General features: G+C 36.6%; 1 protein-coding gene across 7 annotated transcripts in view; it reads right to left on the bottom strand.

The window, feature by feature from the left end:
• Positions 1-27,110, bottom strand: part of LOC108109787 (hepatic leukemia factor) — a 56,318-nt gene extending 29,208 nt beyond the window's left edge. For 3 of the 7 annotated variants that reach the window (XM_017218476.2, XM_017218477.2, XM_017218480.2), the window contains exon 1: positions 12,442-14,005. In XM_017218476.2, coding sequence (XP_017073965.1) covers positions 12,442-12,544 — 103 coding nt within the window. In that variant the 5' untranslated portion in view covers positions 12,545-14,005. Of the gene's footprint in view, positions 1-12,441; positions 14,006-14,670; positions 14,987-27,010 lie in introns of those variants that run through there. The other 4 variants (XM_017218478.2, XM_017218479.2, XM_017218475.2 and 1 more) reach the window with 3 other exon arrangements.
• Positions 27,111-27,146: the final 36 nt, after the last annotated feature.

Raw genomic sequence — 27,146 nt, 5'->3', positions numbered from 1 at the left:
CTCTCAGTTCGCCTCTTTTCGGCGTGTTAATTGAATAAAAAGCATGTGTGGCCATGACGTGAGGGGGGTATCTTAGGTGTAGGCTGAGAGGGGGGCTTGGGCACTTGGTTCTGGGTCTAAGAAAACACCAGTGAAATAGTTGAGCACGACTAGGTGCGCTCAAGTGCCGAGGTTCGCGTCTCCACATACATATGAGACCGTCTGCTGTGACCCAAGACATCTTACCAAAACCCCAACTGGTCAGCACTGGGAGAAAAGCGCCATCTATGTTTTGAGTTTAAGAAGTGTTTTTAAAAGGTGTTTAATGGTAGCGAAGTAATATCAATGTTTTATGATTTAAAAACTTTTTTAAATGTAAATTGAAGGTAAATTATATAAAATTATGTTTTTTAAGATTTAAGATTAAATTTACTTTTAGACTTTAAGTTTAAATATTATTTTTTATATGCAAAAATTGCATTTATTATAAAATTTCATAATTTATTAATTTATATTTATTGCAGTTTGAAGTATTTTATTTTTTGCATTCCATGCCAAATCTTTTTCTCTGTCATAAAAATGGGATTATCTTTTTTTTTGGTTGAATTTATAACATTTTTGATGCTTTAGGAAAGATATTTATTAGCTTGCCAAAAATATAAATAAATCTACTTCATCTTTTTCTACCACTTAATAAATTTAAAAAAAAATATTTTCCAAAATTTTCTCTCTCTGCACCTAGGTGGAGCTAGCCCTCGCTCAACCACCTGACCCACACCAGGTTGTAACCATAGCTAGGGCCTCGCTTTCTGCCGTGTTCATCTAATAAACGCAAATTGACAACGAGAAACCAGGGAGATGAGAGGCCAAAGGCGATGAAAGACGATGATAGACTGGTGGATGGATGTGGCGGGCAGATGGGCGAGAGAGTAGAGAGCAGCGAACATAGTGGAAAACTCGTGACACTTTAATCTGGCGGATAGGGTAAATAGACAAAGTAGTCATCAAGTCGGGCTGAATTCCCCCAGCGCCGGCCGGGCATACAATGAGATAAGCAAACGGGCCTGACTGGGCAAATATTACATATATCGAGGTGTCAAAACCGACAGTCGACTATTATAAGAACAATGTAAGTCAAGCTCGATGGTGATGATGATGATGTAAACTCAAATACTAAGTGTCATGGCGATGATCTAAAGGCGTGTTTCCCCAAGATATTAGCGTGAAATACATCATCAAGTTGGTTTTATGACTGGCAATCTATAGGAAAAGCTTTTAATTTGATTTAATAATTCGATTTCTAAGGTAATTAACCCCCAATTTCTCTCTCTGCTTAATCCAATCTGGCCATAAATTAACCCTCTCTGATTATGTCAAAATCCCTATCCATCACTTTAATTATATATGACCCACATAAAATATGCTTTATAGCCGAGACTTAAGTTAAAAATCGAAAAATCGAAAGAAAAAAACTGATAAATGATAAGCTGGAAAACCAGACGAGACGCCACACCTATCGATGGCCACTCGAATCGAGGTTTATTTACGATCCTCCAACATATCCCATGGATAAGGTAATACGAAGTACTAGCTGGGTAAGTGGAAAATCTAATAAATTACTGAGAAACTTTGTTTGGAGGCAAAGTGATTATCTTTCACGAAATTGATTGGCCATAAAAGTGTCCAGGGAAAATGTTCTTTTCTTTATTTTGGATTTAAATCAGTCTAGTCACTAGTCACTTTCTATAGAGTGCAACACCTCGTTCGCCAGATCAACCTTTATTGTTCTCATCTCATCTCCGGCCGTGTTTATTGTTCATTTTCATTTTCCCGGCCCAATTTATTGGCCCCATGCCAGGAGGCGGTGTTCTCCTGTTATTGTATAATGTCCAAATCGCTATATCTGTATATATATATATATATATATATCTGTATATATACTCTGTTTATATATGGTGTAATCAGCTTGTGCCTGCCTTCTGCTGCCTGATGACTGTAATCAAGACAATAAAACAACAAATTTTCACACTTTATTGCAGTTTGGAAGAAATTTTTTTTTATTTGTTTCTAAAATTTATTTGCCTTTATTTACCTAATATTTGTTTTGGATTTTTTATTATTTCATTTTCGAGTATGCATAATTTTTTGTGGTTTTATTTTTGTATATATATTCTGTGGAATTTATTTACGTTGACATATATTTTTGATGGCGGATTAAGTTAAGGAATATAGAAAAATTAGTCAGGGACATTTTCCGCTCGAACTGCGTCACTCGGCGGTAATTTATGAAATCAGCCAGCTAAGTTCTAGTTCAATGATGTCTATCTTCTGAAATGTAAAACTATAACAATATATATATACAATATCTGAACACAATTAGCTTAAAGTTGTGTGTTTTTATTTTGCTGTGAAATTCTGTAGAATTTGCAGTTTTGACGTTGCCGCCTCTAAAGAGATTTAAGATTTTCCACTTAAAGTGATTTATGAGCAGCTCAGCAAGTTTCAGTTCAATGTGTTTTGGGTTTTAAGTTAAAAACTTAAAGATTTTTAGACAGCTTAATTTTGCAATGAAATTTTAACTTTAACTTGCCTGCTTAAGTGTTTTTTTTTTAGGAATTTAAACTAGAAATTCCCTTCTAAATTTCCAGAGAACTTCCTGTTTTAGGCAACCCACTAAAAACATTTATTATTTCCTTCCCCAAAAACTTATATTTTCTGCCCAAAAAAAGCATACAAATTAAGTACTCGTACATTTTCAGGGGGCCAGCAGAATGTCTCAACTTCCGCTGCTCTTTCAATCTTATCAAACGTCCTTGACGGACGGCAGTCAGAAAAGTTTTATGGTCGCCACCCCAAAAAGTTTTTTAGCTCCCTGCTAAGAGTAAAATTAGACAAAAAGTATAAAAAACAAACATATTTACCCCGTTTAAATAAGGAATTCCCTTTTCTAACGTTGGAAAAACACCAACCTTTATAGACAAAAAGCAGAAAACCGAAAACTCAAAGAAAAGCGAACGAGAAATTATGAGAGATGAATGACGTCTAAATGCTCTTGAAGGTTAAGACAAATGGCACATGTTGTCGCCCATTTTCCGGTGGGGGGTGTGTGTGAGAGGTTTGGGGTTGACAAAAAGTCTTAAGAGTCATCTATTGCTTCTGCGATGAAAAATTGCGCCAAGATAAATAAATTCCAAAAAGGAAAACAAATCTGTTAACAAAGGCCAAGGAAAAGAAATCAAATAGAAAATGGGATATAAAAGCGAATGACTCATCTGAGTTTTCCTTTTTCTATTTTCTTTGGGCAAGAAGCAGAGAGAGAGGAAGGAAGGCAAAGAAGGTTTGGAAAATTTCGTTGAAATTTTGATGGGCTAAAATTTCATTCTGATAATTGCGTTGAGCATTTGACTCGTCTCTTTCGGAATAACAAAACTCCCTCAAGGTGTTCTCCTTAACCCTCTCTGTCACAAACCCTCCCCCCGCCCTGCTATCGTATCCCTTGCCTTTTAGCCGTTTTAGTTGTAGTTTTGTGTGCACTTCTGGCCAAGAGCCAAGGCGTCTGCCATCTTGATAAAGTGTTGGCCAAAAAACGTACGCCACATTAGTGGCAGACTCTATGTACAGGAAGCAGGGGGAGGGGCCTGAGGGTGTCTTTCCCCCCTGGCAACACACGTCTATATAGGTATGGGTATAGGTATATATATATACATCTTTGATTTTCTATGTATGAGTTACTAGAAGAAATAGAAATGTCATTTGACAAAAGCGAATGCACGAGATATGGCAAAAGGCAAAGGCAGAGGCAGATCGAGGGGGTAGATAGGGGTGGGCCAGGCAAAATGTCAACCGAATGCAAGCCAAACTAATTGCAGAGCAGGCCAAAAGCAAAAAACAAATCAAGCCAAAGCATTAGAAAACTAATATAATGGCTAGAAGTTTGCCTTTCTACAATTTGCTGAAATTATTGAGGGTGATACTCAGTGATTGATGGGAAAAATACAGATTTTATCACCTCAGAAAGGTGGCGAAGAAAAACGTTTAAAAATATGGAAATTTATCTATCAAAAATTGGGAAACTATAACATTTCGTTTTTAATTTTTAGATCAGAAATCTCATTCATAATTAACCCTTTCATTCTCTTCCTAGTTAAGTTTACCTATTCATTAACCCTCAGCTAGTAAGTCTTAGCTTAAGGGTAACTACCCTTCAGTTTGTGCTATATACGGCTTAGCCTTTAAATATTTAATCGCCACTCTCTCTCTCTCTCTCTACCTCTTAACTTATGCCCCGACTTGCACTCCCTGTGCAATCTTTAGCTTAATGGCCAACAAATTGTTGCTTTGACCTGACTCAGCTTGACCATATTTACAACAACCACAACGGCAACCACCACCCACTACCCACACAATGACCTTATATACAAAGTGAGCTCCAACTATAGTCACGCACATGGGGCCGTGGCTTACTCAGACCCACTCAAAACAAATTAAAGCTCAATTTGCCTTCGTTATAAACTAATCAATTTTTTATATACATATATATCCACCATCTCCCTCTCATGGAAGTATTTTCTATATGAAAAGCTTGATGGAAGGATCCAAAGTAGAGCAATTCAGCAATAATTGAGATTGGATACGGTCCCTCTCTTTAGTTCTGAGAAGCATTCAAGTTGATAGAGTCTTGGAAAGATGAGCAAGTTGGAAAATAAACAACAAGTCTATGGTTATCTCCTTTGATAACTTAAGTTTCCCCCCCAATAATCTCTTGTTTAAAGAAACTTTTTATAAACAAAAACCCCAAATTGGAAAATAAACTGCCAATAACACCATAATTTCCCCCCAAAAAGTCTCTGAGTTTTTAGGTTTTGCAACTCCTGCGATTTGAGTTATCGTAAAAATAATATTTATTGATAAAACTACATATATCTGCAGACTGTCAATATCCAAGGGACTACCAATTGTTTGTGCAACAAAAGCCGCTGACAAAAGAAGTCTCTTTATATGACAAATGACTAGAAAAAAAGGAAACCAACAAAATAAAATTTCAATTTCATTTAAAGAGATTATGAAGATCGATGTGTGTGCTTTGGGCAAAAGAAGAAGAAGGCAAGATAAGGCTAAAAATTATATCACTAGCAATAAATATATCAAGTAATTGAATCTATCATAATTTTCAGGAAGTTCCACTCATAAGGGTAATCTAGGAATGCGGCTATATCTTTACCTTTATATATATATACAAATATAAAGAACTCTTAAGTAATTCTAAGAAGGCTCTTGGCCATATCAGCCAAGTCAGTCGTAAAAGAAGCTATAAAAATGCAATTCCTCAGGGGAAAGTGATAAGAGTTATTGAATGCTAAACCCCTTTGATCCATCAGTTATCGCGCCAACTAAGCCATAACAAAAGTGAAAGAAACAATAACCTTGATATCGATCAATTTCTCTGTTTATTTTCTTCATTTTTTTTGGCATTATTTTGCAGCAATTAAGGTCAAAAAGCTTATCACAGTTGCCAAGTAGTAGGGAAAACTAAAAATATTTAAGAAAACGTAATTATTGTTAGCTGGAAACAATTGATAATTGCGTCAGCGGACGCCCCCCGCCTAAAAAGAGGAAAACTAATTGAAAGAAAAACCCAACTAGAAAGGCAGCACCATTCTATGTGGCTAAGCGAATTTTCCAAAAATATGTTTCTGCAATTAAAAATAAAACGAACGAATGGCAAGAGATATGCCGAGAATGAAAACAATTTTAAAAGGTAAATTAAGCTAATGGATGTTTTTTTTTTGGTCTACGAAGCGAAGGAGGGAGGTGGGTGAGGCTGCCCCAGTCGAGGAGGATGTCTGCCAAGACGCTCCAAATTGCAATTACTTGTTGCAAGCAATTTTCATTTATTTCGTTAGCTTATTTTAGTCCCTGTGTTTCCTCTTTACCAAATCATTTTTGGCCACTGAGTACAGATAGAAATAAAAATGTTTACTATTTTCCCTGCGTTCCAAAAATGTTTATTTGAAATCATTTTTCATGCTTTTCCTTTGCCCGATTCTTTCTTTCGATTTTTCTTTTTTGCTTTACCCCAGTGCTCATCGTTCAGCACATGATCAGCCTTCCAAACTACGTCAGCAAAAGGCAAAAGGCAAAAGAAAACTAAAGGAAAAGCTAAGCTATGACCCGCTAGAAAAACTGATTAGAAAAATGTGCTCGGGGCAAGGAAAATCAGTTTAGAATTCCATTTTGATAATACGGTGTGTATTTTTACACTTAAATAATCTCCAAGGAGGGTAATTTGTCAAATGTCAAGATCTGCTGGGTGACAACAGTGCGTATGATTAGGCTTACATGTGTATATTTAAGGCAAGCCCCTGATATAAATAACCTTGAAAAGGGGGCGGAATTTATAGTGCTAGACTCTCCCGCTTAGATACAAATCGGTTTGGGGATAAGTTTTAATTTTCTTTTAAATGCCTAAAAGGTTTTCCTCCCCTGCTTGTAACCTTTTAATATTAATTCACCACTCCCTGCCCTGTCATCACTTTTATTTCTTAATCCTTCTCCCAATATTACGCATTCGCCCCGTGCGCCTGAATTTCATCACACCGCCTCGTGTCTCACTTTATTAAACGCTAAATGGCTGTTTTATTTTCTACCTTTTTTTTTTTGGCTAGTTGTTAAACTGAAACTCGTGATTGAGTTCAACTAATCGAAGAGCCAGTCTTAATAATTTAAGCACGCTTTCGGCCAGGGCCAAAAGGAAAATAGAAAAAATAGGAAATAATAGAAAAAAAGAAGCATAGAGCCCAAGGCAAAGCTCTCTTGTTGTCTTAGTGTTAGTTAAAACAGCAAGACGCTAACTTGGCTTAAGATGCTTTAGTTTGGCTTACGTTTTACGTTGCTAAATCAGAGAGTGTGGGTGGTGTTAGTGGGCTAACGAAAAAAAATTGAGAAAAAGACAATAAAAAAAAAGGCCGAGAGAGCCTTGTATTACCGGCTCATAAAAGACAATAACAATTACATGGCAAAATGAAAACAAAAACGTAACTGAATCTCAGAGAGATATCGATACACCGCGCATGTCTGCCGATTTTTGGAGACTTATCTCTCAGAGAAAGCCTGTCTTTCTCTCTCTCTCTCTCTCTCTCTCTCTTTGCTTTCCACCCACTGAGTGTGTGGGCGTCGTATTTCGAACATGTCCTTCGAATTTCCGGGTTTTGCTACTTTGACATTTGCAACATGCTACGCCTGGCTAAAAGCAAGAAGCAGAAACAAGTCGGGCAATATCGTGGAAGCTTAGAAAGGGATCCCATAGAAGGGGGAGGGGGCTATATTCACCCTGGCTGAATGGCAAAACATTCTTCGTATACGAGAGAATTTGTATTTTTTGTGAGGCCCCAGCTGCTTCGGCTGCTTCTGCTGTTTCTGCTGCTGCTTCCTGTTTACAACCAACACATGTTCAGTTCATGGTTGGCCAAGAGGGGGGTGGTAGGCGGGATACGAAAGGACTACAGGACGACAACATTCCACAGTGAAAATCTGTGCAACGATAAGGGGGCTGGCTGGATGGCATATCAAACTGGGGGGTGGTGCTATCAAAAACTCTATATAGGTCTGTGTGTCTTTTGTGTGCCGCCAAGCAGGAGGGTTACACTTCCCCTTTTGGTCGATTTTTAGGCATTCCGCGAACTTTTATTTCTGTTGCCATTTCTATTTCCCATTTCCTTGCTTCCCTTCTTTAGTTTTTCTTCCGTTTTTTTGACGTCATCGGGGCAAACAAATGAAGTCAACATTATTTCATTTATGGATTTTGTTATTAATGTTGCACGAACTGTGAATGTTTTAGTGGCTCTTGTTGGTGTGTGTGTGTGTGTGTGTTTGAGTGTGTTTGCTGTTGCTATTGTTATTTTTAGTGCTCAATTTTGCTGCCTTTTCAGGCTTTCGTGACTGTTTTTCCAACTTCCTGGCAGTTTGTTTTGTGTGCCACTCTGGTTCTTGTTGTTGTCCATCATTTTGCCAACAGAAATTCCGGTGGCAACGCCTACGAGCAACTTTAAGGGGCACATAAAAAAATGTTTACCCGTGGTGGCTATTTTTCTTTAATATTATTTTTAAGGGTTACAAAAGATTGGTACAAATGAAAAATACATTATTAATATTGAAACTCTTATTGTAAAGGACACGGAGAAAAAATGTTTTGAAAATTTTTTACATTTTTCGATTAAATTAGTCATCTAAAAACCGTTATTTGCCTGTTTTTACTACTATTACTTAACTTTAAAATGTTTTTTGATTAATATTCTACCTGTTACTTCTTAAAAAAGTACAATACCTCGACCCCTTTTCTCTCAGTGCAGCTGAACTCAACAAAACTGAAGCCGAAGTCGGCGGGCGGCAAATGCCAAAAAGTGTTGCCTGCTTTCAGGCGCCGCCAAGAGGATACGTATACGTCTAGTTATCCGTGTGTTAGTTTCAGATTTAAGTTACCATACTGGGAACGTGTGTGTGTGTGCGCTCGCTTTGTGGTATTTAACCTTAATTTGATTCCTTTTTTTCTACCATTTTCTTTCTTCTTTCCTTTTTTTTTTTTTTTGAATGGCTTTGCCTTTGGCAGGTAGAAAAAGTTGCCGACGACGTCCTTGCTGCGGATGATACAGAAAGGTTGGCATGGCCAAATGCCAGCGAATAATTTCCTACTTTACTTGTTTTTTTTTTGCTTCTTTAAATGGCAAGTCAGCGAAAATTGATTAAACATTTCTGCTCACAGCTTAGACTAGAAAGATATATAGAATAATGCTGCAGATATTCGGATTTTTAATATGCATTGCGATCTTTTAAAATAGACATGGCAAACATATTGTTTGACCGCAATTTGTGGGAAACAACGAAAAAAAATTACCACCAGCTGCCTGGCATGACAAATTCACACGCCAGCATACTGTTCCCCTGCTCAGTTTAGTTTTCTTCTTAGCTGCATTTCTTGCCCGTGTGCGAGTGTATATATTTATATGCATTTATGAAAATATTTTTCACACTTTGTAGCCACTTTTGTTTGATATTTCTACTATGAGCTTTTCACACATCTCGCTTAATTAAAATTTGCAAAGAAAAAAAAACACATTTGTAGTCCTGAGATTTGCCACCATTCAAGGTGGGTTTTTCAATTAAAAGTTTTAATTGCATAAAGCCAAGTCAATGAATCAATGAGCTTGCTAGGAACTTTTCTCAAAAAAAAGGGTAAAGCACAACTTCTTGATTTGAATTTTCAATCTTTTCATCTTCGCAGGTGGCTGGGACAGCAAAATGCATGGCTGGCTTATCAATGTGATTACATAAACATTGATTCACATTAGCTAGAAGACACATGGCGGTGGCTTTAGTAAAGATTATGTCATTGCAAAAAAACGGTTCTAGATTAATGATTATTTGCTAATTTGCAATCAATAAAGATGGGAGGTGGGGAAAGAGAAGAAGATAGTCAATCCCTGCCACTTGTTTACTCGGTCAAACAACAATTCGAGCTGTCATTTATTTATGCCAATTGCTGGCGCTTCGTTTTATGCAACATTGACATGCAAATCGAATAAAATATAATTGCCCATCAGCCCGACAAAGACAGCGTGGTTATAGAACGAGACAGGGACAGAGAGACAGAGTCAGAAGCAGAGTCAGGAAAAACACATGGCTTTTCCAGATAGCATTTTAAATTCCACTTGAAATAATGCATTCATTTGCTTTCATAATTCAATTGGGCCCGGCATAAAGGTGATGGCCAGCAATTATGTTCACTTGCAAGTTTATTTAACTGAATGAAATGAATTTTGAACTGGAAGTTGTTAAATGTTTATCTAGTTAAGTGATTTGTCTGTGATTTTATGGGTTAATCTGTTAGTCATTTTAAAGATTTTTATATTTGTTTAGCAGTGGTGATCGAGTTTTCATAAGTCTTGTTAAGTTTTCTTTAGATTTAAGAGCCTCTAAACATCAAGATCTTTATCCACCCTTGACTACAGACTTACCACAAATCTGAATAACAAACTATCTTGATAATACTAATACTTAAAACTAACCAAAATCAACCAACTAAATCCCCTACGAAAATAGCAAACCATTCAACTTTGAATTGGATCACCAGCTCATCAGATAGATACAAAATCAAAGGCCTTTTTCCTTATCAAAGGAACTAAACCAACTTTTGAGCTTTGTACTCATCGAATGGCGGCACACGCAGCTGTTTTGGCTTTTAGCTTTTATTGTCTTACACTCGAAGAATTTATGTGGCCCAGTGAGTGATTTGTGCCAGACAGGCGAACGACTACTTCTCTGCAACTAAGTCGGGCAATCTTATCAATGCCCGCCCCTTTGGCAGTTTGTTCATGTAAGATTTCTTTTTTAGTTTAGTCCAGCTTATCGCACACTTGATTTTACCCTTCGTTCCCCTCTTAGATTGCCTTGTTACACTGTAAGAAATGAGTGCTGCTTTAAAGGTGAAATAGACTTCTTGCTTAAGCTGAAGAATGATCAGAATTAACTTTTTCTTGTAAAACTTTTAAAAAGACATCTTTAAATCTATAAACTATATATATTCCCTAAAAATCTCTATAAAGTCTCACTGTACACCCAATGCTCTTCACACTTGCCCCTGGCTATCTCCAGCTTATCAGCCTGTTTCACCCTCTTCTGCGATGTTTATTTTGCCGTATTTAACTAGTGTGTTTTATAAAGTCTATTTTTTTCCTCTTTACTTTTTTTAATGCGGTAATCAAATGCTTGTTAACACACGACAACGCTTTGATGATAAGAAACTACGGAAAACTTAATCAGAAAAAAAAAACACTAAAAACTTAAGTAAAAAAAAAGCCTCAAAACTTCTGCTACTATAAATTAAGGAAATAAATTAATAAAGAAAAAAGGTTTTGGGGCAGACAAAGACCGTTTTGTAGAAGAAGATTGCTCGGGTTTCCGCTTATTGATTTATGGAAACAACTTGAGAGCCATGCGAAAGGGGATACTTGGGCCTGCTTTTCATTATGCTGACCGATTATGACACTTTTTAATGGAATTTTCTCGTTCTGCTTTTATGCTATTGATTTCTGGTTACGTTGCTGCCGGCCCAACTGGGCGGGGCTGATGTGAAAACCAGCAAAAAAAAAAAAAAAAAAAAAAAATGCAACAGCACACAAAAATGGCAACGTAAAGAGAATTAAAATGCTTTCTGAATCGAAAGATGGGTTTTTTTCTCGAAGCCATATGCTGGTCAAGACCAATTCCTTTCTTATGCAAATGTCTTCGAACAGATTTAAACGGGTTAAAGTGTGGGCGTGGAGAAGGCCCAGACAGAGCAAGATGGTTTTGCAAAATTGCTGTGTAATTGCTTGGAAAAAGAAATTGCAATTGAAGATGCAATGAAAAGTGGATAACAATTGCAGAAAAGTAAGATAAACGACGGCCTTGAAGGGGATAAATAAATGGTACCCGCAGGAATTGAAAGATTTTCCAAAGGATTTTCTTTGAGATAAAATATATTTGCAAAAGTAAAGCACTAATATTTTCCTATAGTTTCCTAATTTATATTCCTTATCTCATAAATTCCGAAAAGCCACATTTATTCTCCCCAAAAAAACATTCCATTAAATGCCCATCAAAATGTCACACCAAACTGAAAATTTTCCTACAGACACTAAAAACTAATTATTCCACTGATGGCCCAGATTGTTCAATGGGTTAAAGGCATTGATAACACTCGGAGTCTCGATGTCCCCTCACTCATAGAGTGGGTTAATCGAGGCGGATCTGGGCGGGGTCAGAACACGTTCAATGTACTTCAATGACCCCAACACAGTCACGAGTACTGCATGCGACACTCGCTTGACCATATTCTATACTTTTTGTACACTTTAACCTTGCGACAACCCTCAGCTTGATTTCACCCCCAGCCCTACCACTACCATTACTTCTATGGGTTAATAGCCTTATCAATTTTGATTTGCTATGTACTCCGACATGAAGCTATAGATAGCTAGATACTTGCATTACAGCCATAATGATAAGTACTGGAAATGGGTCATCTTCTGGCCAAAAAGAAAACATCCCTTAAGACTATCTATAAAACTCACTCCCATCGAAATCAAATTGATTTATGTTTGGGGAAGACATGAAAAATGTTTTGGTTTTCAGTCTAAACATTATTTTGCCATTAATTTGGATTTGGGTTATACGAAACGTGTCTAAAGCTACTGCCTGCCACCCCCTGAAAGTTTCCTCCTATCTTATTTTGCATATTTCCGGACGTGCGATGACCAAATCACAGAATAATTCGTTTTTTATGACTTTCTATCTTTTTGAGAGTTTTTCCCTCAAGTGGTTGCCAGCACTTGCGGTTAATGTTTTTCCTTCTTTCTTTAGTAAAAAACTATTTTTGAAAAAGTGTTTCAATTTTTTATTACTTAATTTTGATGCCATGCTACTCACCATTAATGCCGCTGATCAGTGGATAGTTACCATCACGGCCGCCAATTAAGTTTTTTAAACCAGTTTCGATCAGTGTTGGGGACGATCGCTCCCTGTCGCTCATTTTTTCATAAAAATTTCCGAAATTTTGTGATTATACACGAACAAAAAAATGTCTCGTTGCGAGTTTTTTGCTGGCCTGCAGTTTGCTTTTTTCAGTTCGCTTTTTTATATCTTTAGTTTTAGTTTTTGTAATTATATTTTAACAAGAATAATCAAAGTTATAATGATGTTAATCTCACAACAATAACAATTAATCAATTATTTAATTTATAACGAACGCAATTTGTATCTCACTTTGTTGGTTATTTTGATTTTGGTTGCTTAGTTTAGTTTAGTTAATATGTTGCTTTTATTTATATTTTGGATCACAATCGAAATTAATTTAATTAAACCTTTGAAAATATTGCACGTTCTCCGTTACGATTTATTGCTTTGTCTATATATACGATCGATCTTTATCTATAGATTTTTACATAGATATTTATATATATATATATATATATATATATAGAGATGTATATAGATATATTTGTATATTATTACTTTTCTGTTGGATTTTTGTTATGCTGGCTATAAATAAAGGCACCGCGAATTCATTCAACAATATTTTTTATTTTATGTTTTTGGTTTTTTTTAACAACAACTTTTGCGAGTACAACAAGAAATGTTGAGGGTTTAGTTTTTTGTGTTTTTTTTGTTTTTTATTTTAAAAACTAATTCATGTGGCTGTTTTTAAAAAGTACGTTTCGCTGACTTTTTGGTTACTTTTTTGTTAGCTTTATTTTAGTGTAATTGAATTTTGTTGTTTCATTGGCTAATTAAGCTATTTTTATAGCGCTTTTCCTGCTGCTGCTGCTGCTGCAAATGCCGAATGCGTTTGGTTTTCCCTCTAGTCGCGCTGTATTTTGCTTTTCTATTTTGTTTTTTTCCTCGTTGCTCTTCTTTTTTTTTATTTTGTTGACAGTTTTCAGTTTCAAAAACGTTTAACGCTGAAATTTTGTTGTTAGGCTTTTTTTTTGTCGTTTTGTTTTTTATTTTTATTTTTGTGGCGGCACTAAAAATAAAATCAATTGCTTTTTGGTTAGAGTTCTGCTTGGCTTTCTATATATATATATATATATATATATTGTAGGTATGTGATATCTTATTGTACAGTTATAAAGCACTAATATGGCATTTGCAATAGTTGGTCGCCCGGCGTGCGACAGAGATGGCAGATTTGTTGAAGAAGAAGAAGCTGCACTAGCTTTTATATTTTTCCCTTTTTTTTTTGTTTTTTCCTTCGTTTTTTTTTTGGAGAATTTTAGGTATAGTTATGGGTGAGTGGGTGGCGGCGAGAGAGAGACGGCGAGAGAATAGGCGAAAAACGACGAGCGCCCGACAGGGAAAATCGATGAAAAATGTTGACAACAGAAACGCGAACAACAACACCAAAACACACACAAACGCACCGAGTTTTTAAGGACTTTTTTTTTAGTATAATTTCAATTTTTATATATTTTATGATATCGAGTGATTCCCTTTTTTTTTTTTACTTTTTAAGGGTATGTATTATCCTTATTTTTTATATATTATATTTTTTTTTTATGTATTGCAAGATAGAATTTTCTTTTTAAGTTGTACCGTTTATGCGGTGCGTTTTTCTGGTATCCGCGTATCCGTGCGTTTGTATCTCAACGAACGACGCTCGACGTGTGAGTGTTTCAACGTGTGCTGCTTGTTTTACTGTAAAAATACGCTTCGTGCGCGCTCGGCTCGACTCGTGCGATTATTGTGGGTGTAGTTGTGGCCGTTCTGCCGGCGTCGCTGTCGACGCAGAGCGCATGTGACAAGCGCCTACGAAGGAAAAAAAAAACCGAATTTCGAAGTTCGAAAGGTCGACGAAAAATGTTGAAAGAGAAGAGCGTTGGCCAAAGAGGATGCGGAAGTGGGGCCAACTCTACACAAGCCGGAGATGCATTTCCCGTATAAGAGAGAGAGAGAGAGTGTGGAGAGAGAGTAAAGCTAGAGAGAGAGAGAGAGAGAGCAGTGGGAGAGAGTGCGCGCAAGTCAGCTGATTGTTGTTTCTGTTTGTTTTACAATGCTTTTTGCACTATGAACATTACACTCACATTTCCCACAAAATACATATATATATATATATATATATATTTATATATATATATAAATACAAGCAGACAAACTTACAAACACGCGCTAATTTTTTGGGTTTTAAAATACACATCAGTTTCTTTTTTAAACTGTACACACTTTTTTTTTTAACTGCTCGGCAGTGACACGTGCTTTTTGCTTAAAGCCTTTGAGTTTCTGGCCAATTTTAAAGCTTTCATTATAGTTTGACTTTGGGTTTTTGTATTTTTGATTACTGATTTATTTGCCAATTTTAGATTTTTACAAATTTGAATTTAATTGAAAAATTTTTGCATTTAAATTTTGTTATGTTTTTAGTGTGGCTTTTGTGGCGCTGAATGTTCAACTAACTTCTGACTGGCACACGCGCTCGTTTCGTTGCAAAGTGTAAAAGTGTAGGAACACGCCGCCTAAAAGGAGAGCGAGGCAGAGCGAAAAAGAGAGCGGCTAAGGGCAGAACTCACACACACGCACACACAGATACGAACTATGCTCGGCATATACACAGATACAAATACACTTGGGCTTAGAATAAGGCTCTCTCTGCGATTTTTCTCTCTGTTTTTTTTTTTTTTTTTTTGGCTGTCCGCGTGTTTTGGCTTTTCTTATTTTTGGCAAACTTTTTCATTCAGCGCGCGCAACTTAAAAAAATAAAAACCAAATAAAAGCTGATATTAATGTAAGATTTAACTTAAGCAGAGAGAGAGAGCGATTGAGCTTGGATTTGAGCATTATCTTGGCTGCTCAGTTTTTTTGCTATGCCGCCTGAAGCTTTGTTTTTACACTGATAAAAATAACAGTAAAAACTATACAAATTATTATTTAGCTATATTATTATTAAATCAGTTTTTGGATATAATTTTATATTTATAAAAATCGTTTTTTAAGGTGATATAAGTCTAAAAATCTCATGAGTAGTATAGCAAGATCTAATAGACAAATACAATTTTTACTTTATAAAAAGAGAGTTAAAAATAAACATTGTATTATTCCTATTTTCCATCATTTCCCTCAGTGCATTGCTTCTAATTGCCTTCTAATCATTTCGCTGCTCACTCACACGCTTGCAAAACTTTTGGCATTTTCCACTGCGTCTCAAAGTTCACTTTTTGATATTGCGACGCTCTCCCTATCTCTCTCTCTCTCTCTATCCGGCGATTCTCTCAAAAAGCGTAAAAGTATCTCGCGGCTGGCCGGAGTATCTGAGAGATCGCTGGCGAGCCGGCCTGTGTGCCTGCCGCTGGGTGAATTTTTATTTATTTTGTTTCATTTCAATTTACTCATGCAAAAGTGTTGAATTCGTTTTGTTTTTTTTTTTTTTTTTTTTTGCTTAGCTCTGCCTGGCTATTACGTCAATGGAACAGAAACGCTGACGTTTGTAGTTGTACGAACACGACGAGTATCTCTATCTGTATCTGTATCTGTATCTTTGGCCGCAACTGTAGATGTAGATGTGGAGATGTAGTTGTATCTGTATCTTTGGCACTGCGGCAACTATAGTGTTCATTTCAATGTTTTTAGGTTCTGTTCTTCTCTTTCTCTCCATCTCTCTCTCTCTCTCTGATTTATCTGCCATTCGCGAGTTTCTTTATTTTTCACTATTTCGGTTGTATTTTTTTTTCCACTTTTTTTTTGCGATTTATTTGTGTTTTTTTTTCTGTTATTATTTCTAACATGTATTTGGCGGCGACGTCGACGCAAGCAGCGCTCACGTGAGTTGATTTCATAGCTATGAAAACCTTTTTAATGTGTGGAAATTTTTTGTTTGTTTGCCATTTCAGTTGTTGTTTTATTTTCTTTCGTTGTAATTTGTATAAATAAACACGAATTTGGTAGAGACGAGAAAAAGAGAGAACCCCACGAAAATCGGGAAGAAATTTGCACTCTAACGATTTATGGAGGAACTGGGTGTAAGGCTTAGAAAGCCTTGAAAGTAGTGATAGAATGAAGGTCAGCATCTTTACCAGGTGGCGTATACTATTTAATGGCCTTATATATATAAGTATTTATATATATTATTTGATTAGAAACGAGCTAAAAGTATCTGAGCTGATAAGAGGCTCACACTCAATTAATTGCCCGGCGTAAACAAAATAATTAAAATACGAAAAGTGTTCATCGATACTCTTTTAATAGTTTTTATTGACATAATTTGCAATTCATCAGGGTTTATATTAAAAGAAATTCATAATTATAGAATTTTATATATTAAAAGTTGGGAAATTAACAAATTAGAAGGAAAATGTAAAGCTTTTTAAAATAAAGTTCATTTTTATGAACATTAAAATGAGAAAAGTATATACTTTCCAAATATTTAAAAGCCTTTCATTGGCTTTTTAAGTGTTTTAAATGACTTTTTTATTCATAAATCTGACTATTAAAAACCCTATTCCTTGCTGTTTCTCCCTTTTCTTCCAATTTATATACTTAAAAGTTAATCAATGAGTTAATAATCAAGTTTGTATCACCCAAAACCAACTTAAGTAACCATTTCCAAACTTTAAACTTGTTTATTTACCGAAAGATTTCTTTTCCGTCGACCCTGATCACGACATTGTCTGACCTTTTCGTCTGCCCCATCACCCACTGACCTTCCCGGGTGCTAACGAACCAAGATAGTTCCGCCGCCAACCTTCGACGAGATCAACAAATCTGATCTACAAACTAAACTACAAAGCTCTTCGAATTCAAATAGTTTAACCAAATTTGATGGCAGACTAAGCCAAAGGGGATTCGTACTATTTTGGCCATTTCGAAACGGTGAGTCAGGGCCCAGAAATGTTGCAGATCAGAAAACAGAGGGATATATACATATGTAGGAGGATGGATATATATACAAGTACAAATAGTGGAGGAACCCAAAAAAATAGAACGAATACGGCGAATCTGTCGCCTGTCATCATGTGACATGAAGAAGAACTAGGAAGCGGTGGGCAGGAGAAAATCCGAAAGCCATCGAGAAATACTATAACTCGGCACACAAGCAATATATGTATAGATGGATGGTTCGGATAGATAGATTCATTCTAAGGCGGAAACGTCATTCCCCGAAACCGCTACGAAACGTGTTCGGCCGTCATAAATTATACCAATGTTGACCCCCTCTTAGCCTCAGAGGTTCCACCTCCCTTTCTCCTTTTCCTTTCCTTTTTTCACCTAACTTAAAACGTTGCAACTAATGAAAAGACAAGGCGAAAATTCTATACCAAAGTGTGGGTGAACGCATTTTCGAGTATATATGTATACATGACTCTCCTTGGTTCAAATAGTTCCAACAATGTTGCCCATCACGAGATGTCAAACTGTCAAGGAACCAACGTCGGACACCTCTATATATATCAATGCACATATGTACTATATATATAGGTATAGTACATATATATATATATCTGAAAACTTATTTGCTTTGGCATTTCTTAAAAAAAAAAGAAAAAAAAGTGTCGCAGGCAGCGAAAAATGGATTTGGGATTCGGGGTCTTCGAGTGGCCCACCTTATCGGTAGAATGCACACATCACCGTGCAAACACGGGAACTAAACACATATATACACACTTTCCTTATCAAAAACCACCATCGGTGATTGGCCTTGGGCAACCACCTTAAAGAACTTAACCAAAAAGGTAATGCCCTCTATGCCTAAACTGCACTGAAGGCGAGGATAATCTAATTTGAAAAATTCTATTAATTAGTGAGCATTAGCATGGACCTGTTAGAGATCTCCTTGGAAGATCATCTTCTAGCTAAAGGCATTCTATTTGCTTTGCTTGGATGGAGATTACCCATTATCAGCTAGCTGCATATATATGTTTGTATATATAGCTAGAGATCTGAACTACATTTTGCTCTATTTGAAATCTCGCACATTTATACGAAATGAAAACGAACGAAACGAAAAACAGACGACGACGACGACGACGCAAACGGCGACAAGTTGTACAAATTAACGTACAAATGAATGACGGAATTAGTACGTGTGCTCTTTCTTGATCTAGCGAGAAGATTAGGGGAAGCTATAGGGGATATAGCTCGAGGTTTTTCAATTTTACGGGAGGGGAACTCTCTACCAAGAAGCCCCTTTTTTCCTGGTCAAAAATGTCTCCAAGGCAGAGCAGATCCAGAAAAAAGATACTTTTCAAAGATAGATAGATAGCTAGCTTCTGGATACACTCAACTGCTGTGTGGCAATTCATTAGCATCACGCAAATGAATTAATAACACCAAACTACGAGAATATTTCTCAAGTTTTTCCTTTTGTTAGCACTTTTTCAATAGACTTTTGGTATATGCAATCATTTGTAGACTTCGATCATCTATCTGGTTGAATGGTTAGCTAGATGCATGGATACACAGACTGATGAATAGAATTAATTATGATGGAAGGGGGTTTTGCCAGGGTAAATGTTGGTAAAAAGGGGTAAAGGGGGGAGGGAGCCAAAACAGATGGCTTAAGATGTATGATTAACTATATAAATGTTGCTAAAAATAAATATTAGAAATACGAATATGACATTGGTGTTTAGTTAAGTACTGAAAGATCTACATTTCCTTAATTTCCTTTGACATTTCAGCTCTTAAAATTACATTTCTTTGAAAATTACATATTCTGCGGTGTAGTACAACCAAAACATATCTTTCAAAAAGTGTTTTAACCCCTTCCTCTAATGCTGACCCTCATACCAAAGCACTTAACACGACATCAAAGACTTTTCCGGGTGACCATTCATCTTCCCCATGATTAATAGAGACCCTGTGATGGCATGCTGTCCTTTTTTAGTGTACAGATCTTATAGATTCTTTTTCAAGTGTCTTAAATACAAGTTTAAGCTTTAATTTTTGCAGATTTTTAAAAGGAAAATCAGTGTTTGATTAAATGAAACATCACAATCCCAGAAGATGATGTGATTCCTAATCCTGTCGTTAAAATCACTTCAAATACAAATCCTCCTTCCCATCTCCTTCCACGCCCATTTAAACACTTTACAAACGACGAGGCAAACAGACGAAAAAAGGAAAAATTGTATTTTCCTGAAGACAAGTCAAACATTTTCCCAACTAACTCCGGGGGCAAACAACTATGTAGAGCAACAACAATATTGATAATTTCAACTGCAGTGGAATAACGTGAAATCCAAACAAAAGGCGCACCAAAAAAGAAAAAAAATCAACAAACTCACAAAAGCTTCAATGCCAAAAAAAAAGGGGGGTGTATAAGAAGAAGATACCACGTGACGGCAGCAACAAAAGCAAAGCAAACAAAGCATGCACGACTTGGGTAACCCCCTCGCCCCATTCTCCTCCACCACCACCCACACAAGCACACACCCACCCACCGCCTCTTACTACCACCCAACCAACCCACTGTTAAACACTCACCCACGCATGATCATTTATAAACTGTCAGTATTTGTGCGTCTATGTGTGAGTGTATCTATGCATGAGTATTCCTTTTTGTTTTTGGGTTTGGGGGGTGGGTTGTGGTTTCGTGGGGTTTGAGAAGTGGACCTGGGGGAAAAATGGGCAGGAAATGCCCTAAGTGGCAGCTCACGCACTTGGTCTCCATGGAAAAACCTTCGAACTTAAGAGCCTTAATCCAGTTTTCGGACAACATGATACCCGTTTACCAGATTTTGTTTATATTTTAGAAATTATTCCAAAAACCTTTTACCAAGTTTTGAAATTTGCATATCCCTAATTAGCACACACTTAAAGAAAAGAAGAAGAATCTAACACAAATGTTTTAATGCGACTTGATTTGTATAGTTTATGATGTTTAGTAAACAAATTTACAGATTTTTTTTTAGGTCTTTTTGTTTGGTTTAGCCTTTTGATGGTCATGAAACTGTAGTTTTGGGGGATGAAGAAAATGGGATTAAATTAGTGGTTAAACTAAATGGCTTCAAGTTTAATAGAAAATCTTCTAGAGAAAGTTCTTTCGAAAAGAACCAAAGAACTTTTTCCACCAAAACTAAAATTCCCCACTATAAACTCAACTAAAAGGTACTCAAACTCTACATAAGGAAAGAAAAGCATTGTCTGCAAAATAAAAAGAAGAATATAATGCTACCTGAGAAACCATTTTGATTGAGCAATTCTTTTTTATTGAACACTATTTCATTTCACCTCCCCCTTCCAACCCCCCTCTTGACCACTTAAATGGGCAATCGTTTTCCGTTTTTATTGGCCAACTGTTAATTGAATTAGTTTTTTCACCTGCCCCTCCGCCACCGTCGTCGTGTTATCAAACTAACAAATAGATAGGAATATTTCTTTATTTTTCGTTTTCGTATTTCTTGGATGTCGATGAGAATGTAAATTCAATTAAAATTTTGCGTGTGACGTTGGCAGATAAAAGGCGCGTGTGCGGGGGCGGGTATGAAGGGAGCTGAGCCAAAAGTATATTGAGTATAGAAGGGGTGGGGCTAAAACTATAGCCACATAAATTATTTATACACTCATATAGGCTCACCTTGAACCGAGCATTTTTCGTAAAAGTTTAATTTATTTTTGCCAGAGCCAAAGAACAAATAAATACAAAATCAGAGAGAGATAGAAATGAAGAAAGCAAGAAAGACGGATACACAGTGAGAAATGTTGGTTCAATAAGATACTTAATTGATAAACAATATAATAATATAAGAGATATGAAAATATTAAACTCAAAACAAAGAAAAGTTTCAGAAGTTTTCAAATTTTGTTTCAATATTTCAAAATATTGCCATCAAATTTTTCTAGAAGTAAATTTTTTCCAATTCTGATTAATTTTGTTTACTGTACCTATGCTTTCTTGATTGCTTTTGGTTGTTTGTAATTTCTAAGATATTTTACATTTGCGTTATTTCGAGAAATCTCAACAATTTTTCAATTTACTTTCAGGCAACGATGACGACGTCGACTTTAGCAGAGGCAGCAAGACAGTGTCAACTGTCAATTAACGGAGCATTAGAGGGGGTGGATTGTCGAAAGGGGATACATAGATGATGCCCATGTGGGGGTAGAGGTGAGTGGGGTAAGACATGGGCTTAGGTCTTGTGATTGATCTGTGCGTCAAATTCTTGGTTGGGGACGTAAATGAGCAACCGAAAATGTCTGCACAACGCCCCCACCCATTTCACTACCCTAGACAAGTGTCACTTACAATGAGTTTTACCCCAAAAAAAAACACAAAATTACAGGAAAAAGTATCAAATCCGTGGAACTGTCAACGTCACAACTTCACACGATGTTCACCTTCTTTTTTTAACACACAGAAATGCCCGCTCGTTTGCCGGGACTAGCAATCTCTTTTGCCCTTTCACTGTCACTGCTCCTGCCAATACATCAAACCGAATAACGACAAGGAAGAGGACAAAAACTAAGTACACTGAGAGAAAAGCTTTTAAGAAATATGAAAAAGTTTAAATATTTTTAATATTTTTTTAAATTTATAAGAATATTCGTACAAAATACTCTTAAGAAAGAAAATATAAAATATTTAATATATTTAATTTCTATTCTGTATTTCTCTCAGTTTACCCGAATCGCATTGGTTGAGTTTCGGTTTCATCGCCTCGTTCCTCAAGTGGCGCATTTTTCATCATCTGTTGACACTTTTGCTTCTCCAACGGCAGTAGACCGCAAAGGCAAACAAAAACACAAAAAGAAAGAGCAGAAAAAAACAAAAACAAAACCAGGCTCACACAGCGAGCGATAAGAGTGCAAGTGAGATGGTAGCATACAGTGAGGGAGCAGCCACTTGAGCTGCAATTTAAATCAAAAACTCGCACGAACTTCAGAAATAACAACAATGCACTTTACTCCACCACGTGGTTATTTAACTCGGCTTTTCAATTAAACTTTTTGCCGGCTGTTTTATCTTCTTTTTTCTCTCTTTCAATATTCCATATACCCGTTTCATTCACTTTATACAGTGGGTTGAGATGCTGCCATTATGGGGGTACCTCAATTGATTGTTGTGTTGTAATTAAGCCTGCGTGTGTCATTTTCTTCTAATAGTTTCAATTAATTTTTCTTTATTTTGATAGTCAAATTTTAATTGATATATTTATTCTGGGTAGAGGGTAATTATGTGGTTCATATATGTAGATCTCAACATGCCGTCAATTTTCACACCCGCATATCAATTTATTTTCAACACAGTAACATATTTATTTGTTGGCCAATTTAGTTTTTGACCCACTGTATTTTGCCTTACAACTTGTTACTAGGCCAAACCTGTTATTAAAGTTGCTTTTTCTATCGTTTGAGCTTGGCCTTGCAAAATTTATGTCCCAAAAAAAAAAAAACAAATTTAGTTATCTATCAGTTTCTGCCATTTTTTTCACTTTCACAATTGTTAACATTGTTCGCTGATCCAATTTTTGTGCATTTTTATATTTAGTATGAAATTTTATGGCCAATATATTTTCAGTTTTGTTCTGTTTATTTTCTTGCACTCACTCACATACACATACAATATAAAATCAGACTGACATGCACATACATACGTACATACGGACTGTTGTCATAAATAAGAAGCTCTCTGGCTTATTGGACATTTTCATTAAATGCTGCTCTTCAGCTGCCGCTTCTTCTTCATTATAGTTTTGCGGTGGGTTTTATTGTTTTTATTGCTTTTATTGTCGTTGTTGCAAATTGATTGCCTGCAATTTGTATGCGAAAGAGCGCAGAAGTACCGTTGTGTTAGGTCTTTATGGCGCCTTTTAATTGAACCACACACTCGCATGTGTATTTGTGTGTGGGTTAAGCCAAGCTCTCTCTCTCTGTCCGACTCTCACGTTCTCTTTTATCTTTCTTTGCTTAATACTCTATGTAAATTGGCGGTTTTATTTGCGTGGCAATGAACGATCGTGATTTGGTTTTATTGTTGGCGTCTCTCAACACGTGTAGATTGATATCCCTTGATAGAGCTCGGATCGGTCTCTCTCGCTCACTCACAGTTATACTCTTTTGCTCAAGTGTAATTTACACTGTTCAAAAATAGAGCTAATAAATGATACTACATGTATGTATTTACAATTTGTAAAATAAAAACGTGGTTTATGAAAAATCTGTTTTTTAAAGTTAAACCTTAAATCTTTGGTTATAAATGACTCTTATTTCTCCCAGTGCATTACTAATTACACACACACATACACAATAACCTGACCAGACTGACACACACACACACACACACTGCGCCAGAATACACCGCAAACCGCTATACATGTGTATGACATAATATTAATTTTTGCAGTCGCCGTCGACGCGGCGACTCCCCCATTTCATATCAAGTCTCTGTCCGTTGAGCCCCCTTTTTCCACAACCACTACCACCCACCACCCTCTGACAGCACCGCAATTCGCAACTCGCAATTTGAATGGTTCTCCAGTGGGTGCAAGCGAGATGGCCTGCCTTATTACCGCACTTGATGGCGCTGCAGTTTTGTTTAGATTTCGTCGGTTTTCGTTATTGCAAATTGACGTAATGGCCAGTGGGAAAGAGACAGCAGAAGAATAACGGAAAGCCAAGAAGCCGAGCTAGAATATTCACAAGAATAATAAAGGAAAAGAGAAACCCGAAACTTTTTGCTGACTTTATAAATATTTTATGTGTATTTTTGGGCTTTAATGCACATAATTCCTGGAAATCACTCAAAAGAGTATTTATTTAATAAGAGTGATTTTTTGCTGAACTTTTTAAATCAGTTGATATTATTAAAAGATGACTAGTTGTAGTAAATTATAGTCTTGGTATCAGGGAAAATTTCATTGTGACACATTCAGTAGTGAGTAAAAAGAAAAACTGATTACTATTACAAGAGTAAGATCTTTAAAGCTTAAGGATTGACATTAAGTTCATTTTAAGGGATTTTTAATGTTAGTTTCTATGTCACAGTATGACAGTTCCATAAATAAAGTTTCCTTCAGAGAGCTAAAACTTCTTGATTTTATAATTTATTTCCCACATCATTTCACGCATTAAAAAAGACGCTATAAATAGCAGGTGACAAAATAAATAGAATATCAAACTGACTTGATAAACCCTTTTTGACGAATAAATGTCCGTCAGTTGGTGAATCTAATCTGGAGGCAATTCCACTTTATAAAGACTGTACCGCTCCCTGATCGATTCAAAACAAACAAACTTTATGCTCCATGCGCCTAGCACACTATATACTCGTATACTATATGTTTTTATCATCACGCCACTGGCTGTCCAAGTCCACTTCCACTTCCAATTCGATTTGCAAGACTGACCGACCCAAAAAAAAAAAAACGCCTGACTCAGATTGCTCTGAAATTTTCCAAAACTGCCCAGACGCGGTTTTTTGATTGTTTTCGTTAATAGAGGGGCGCGTGCCAAGGCTTGTTTTCAGCTTAGTCGCGTGTTTAGTGACCCGATTTCGGGCACAGATTAGTGCTATTTTATAAAAGATAATGACTGGTAGATCAGCCTCCCAAAATTGCGACATAGATGTGATTTGGCTTTTTTACGGCGTGTCAATTGTTTGATTTTTGCATTAGCAAATTTTCCACGCCCAGAACCGTGCGTTGCGATCTTATCAGCCGGAGCAGAGTGAATGGAACTTGTAGGTTCTATTCTAAGACAGCCCCGAAATCCCCGACCTGACCATGTGATCCGATCGGCAAAAAAAAAAGCCGAATCGCAGATAGTGAGAGCCAGTTTTATGCGGAGAACTCACACTCTCGATGAGCTTTTGAGGAGAGCTTTGTCGAGCTGAGAAGTGGCTTGGGAATGATGAATATCAGAGTAGAGCAAAGTGCACTGTAAAAAAACTATTAAGACCCAGGATAGAGAAAGAACGGGAAATAATTGGTTAATAGTAAGTTTACTGTATTACCTTTCTTGAGGGTATTTAATTTAATAGTACCTGGTTTAACCTTAGGCAATTTGACTACCAACTATCTTACAATTTCATAAAAAATTTCCAGAATAAAAGGTGCCTTTATTACATGGTTGGTCTTATCAGGCCCTGTTTAACTTAACGTGAGTGATGAATGGCAACTGTGTGACTTTCGTCGTAAAAGTTTATAATTAAAACCCGCCACTGCCTCCCCTCCATCCTCATAATCATAATCATAATCATAATAATCACCATCACAGCCACAACTCACATTTTTATGCGACCCAACTATATCATGAGGGTAAATATTTATAGTCCCCTGGTAACCTCGTCTTTCCTTTCCTCCTGATAACAAAGCCGGCGACACGATGACAGTGCAATTGATTGTGATTGTGAGGATGGTTGGCGGCGACAACTGGCGACGACGTAGTCGTTTCTATTTCACCAATTCTGGACAGCAGTCCATCATGGCAACCGAAATACCGAAATTCTAGGTGGAAATGGACTTGAGAAATCCAAAGCGTTTTATCGAATTCCCCAACATTTGATTAGTCTGATATCAAAGGCCATAATTGCCGACGCAAGATCCAAAGGGGTCAGTTTACTTTTTTTTTTTAGGCCTATCAAAGTGCTATGCATATCGATCGCATGTGGATCGGGGTGGGTAAATACGGGTTTATCTCGGGGGAAGTCGTTCGGTGGAGTGGTTAGGTGGCATGGGAAAGGGAATGGGGGTTTCCTGAGTGGGTTGGGGCCACACAATATATCAATTAGTCGGCATCTGGACTGTACTAATTAATGACAGCATGCTGTGTAAATTTTGAATTATTCATTCGCTGGCTGTCTATTACAGTAGTCATTGGACTAATAGAAAATGTTGGTTAAGTATTTTTAGCAAAGCTTGATAGGGGAGTTAAGTGGAAATTGCTAATCAAAGATTAAGAAACATTTAATAAAAAAATCGTTTTCTATGTCTTAAAAAGTATGCTACATCTTTTTTAAATTCAGAAAACCGTTAGATTGAAATCGAAACCATTAGACATTTTAAGATATCTTATCATAAAATAGATTTTGAACACTTTAGCCACAATGCACTGTACCTAGTGACGTTTCAATTGAAAACCGAACGCAATATACTGGCTCAACCCATCTCGCTCTAATTTTGCGTGTGTGTACATAAATTAACCGCTATTTGCTTAAGGTTCCGCCGCATGGCAAACAAAAAATCACCATATAAATAGCAAGAAAACAAAAAAAATGAATCAAAGAAACCAATTTGTCGCAATCAGAAGACAAAATCAAATAATTTGTCACATGGGGGGCTTAACCCAAGCAATAAAAACAACAAAAAACCATGCAAAAGCTTACTATCACACACCCACTCGTATGCTCTCTCTTTTACGCCCTGAAAGTGCGAATGAGAGGCAGAGCAAACAAAACCGATTCGCACTCTCACCAATGCACGTGTTTCAATTGTTGATTTAAAAGAGAGTGTGTGATAGGGCAAAGGTGGAGAGGGGGAATGGACAGGTGCTTTAGGACTTAAGCACTTACCTCGCACGGACAAATCCATGATATTCTCCTTGGGCTCGCCCATTGCACTATCGATTGCAAATCTTTAAAAACCGATTACCGATACACACGGTCGCAGCAACAATTCGTAACTAAAACTATTTTCCAAAAGATTAAA

Source organism: Drosophila eugracilis, unplaced genomic scaffold (assembly GCF_018153835.1).
Source record: "Drosophila eugracilis isolate 14026-0451.02 unplaced genomic scaffold, ASM1815383v1 contig_1104, whole genome shotgun sequence".
Classification (NCBI taxonomy): Eukaryota; Metazoa; Arthropoda; class Insecta; order Diptera; family Drosophilidae; genus Drosophila; species Drosophila eugracilis.
This window is presented reverse-complemented; position numbering and strand designations above follow the sequence as displayed.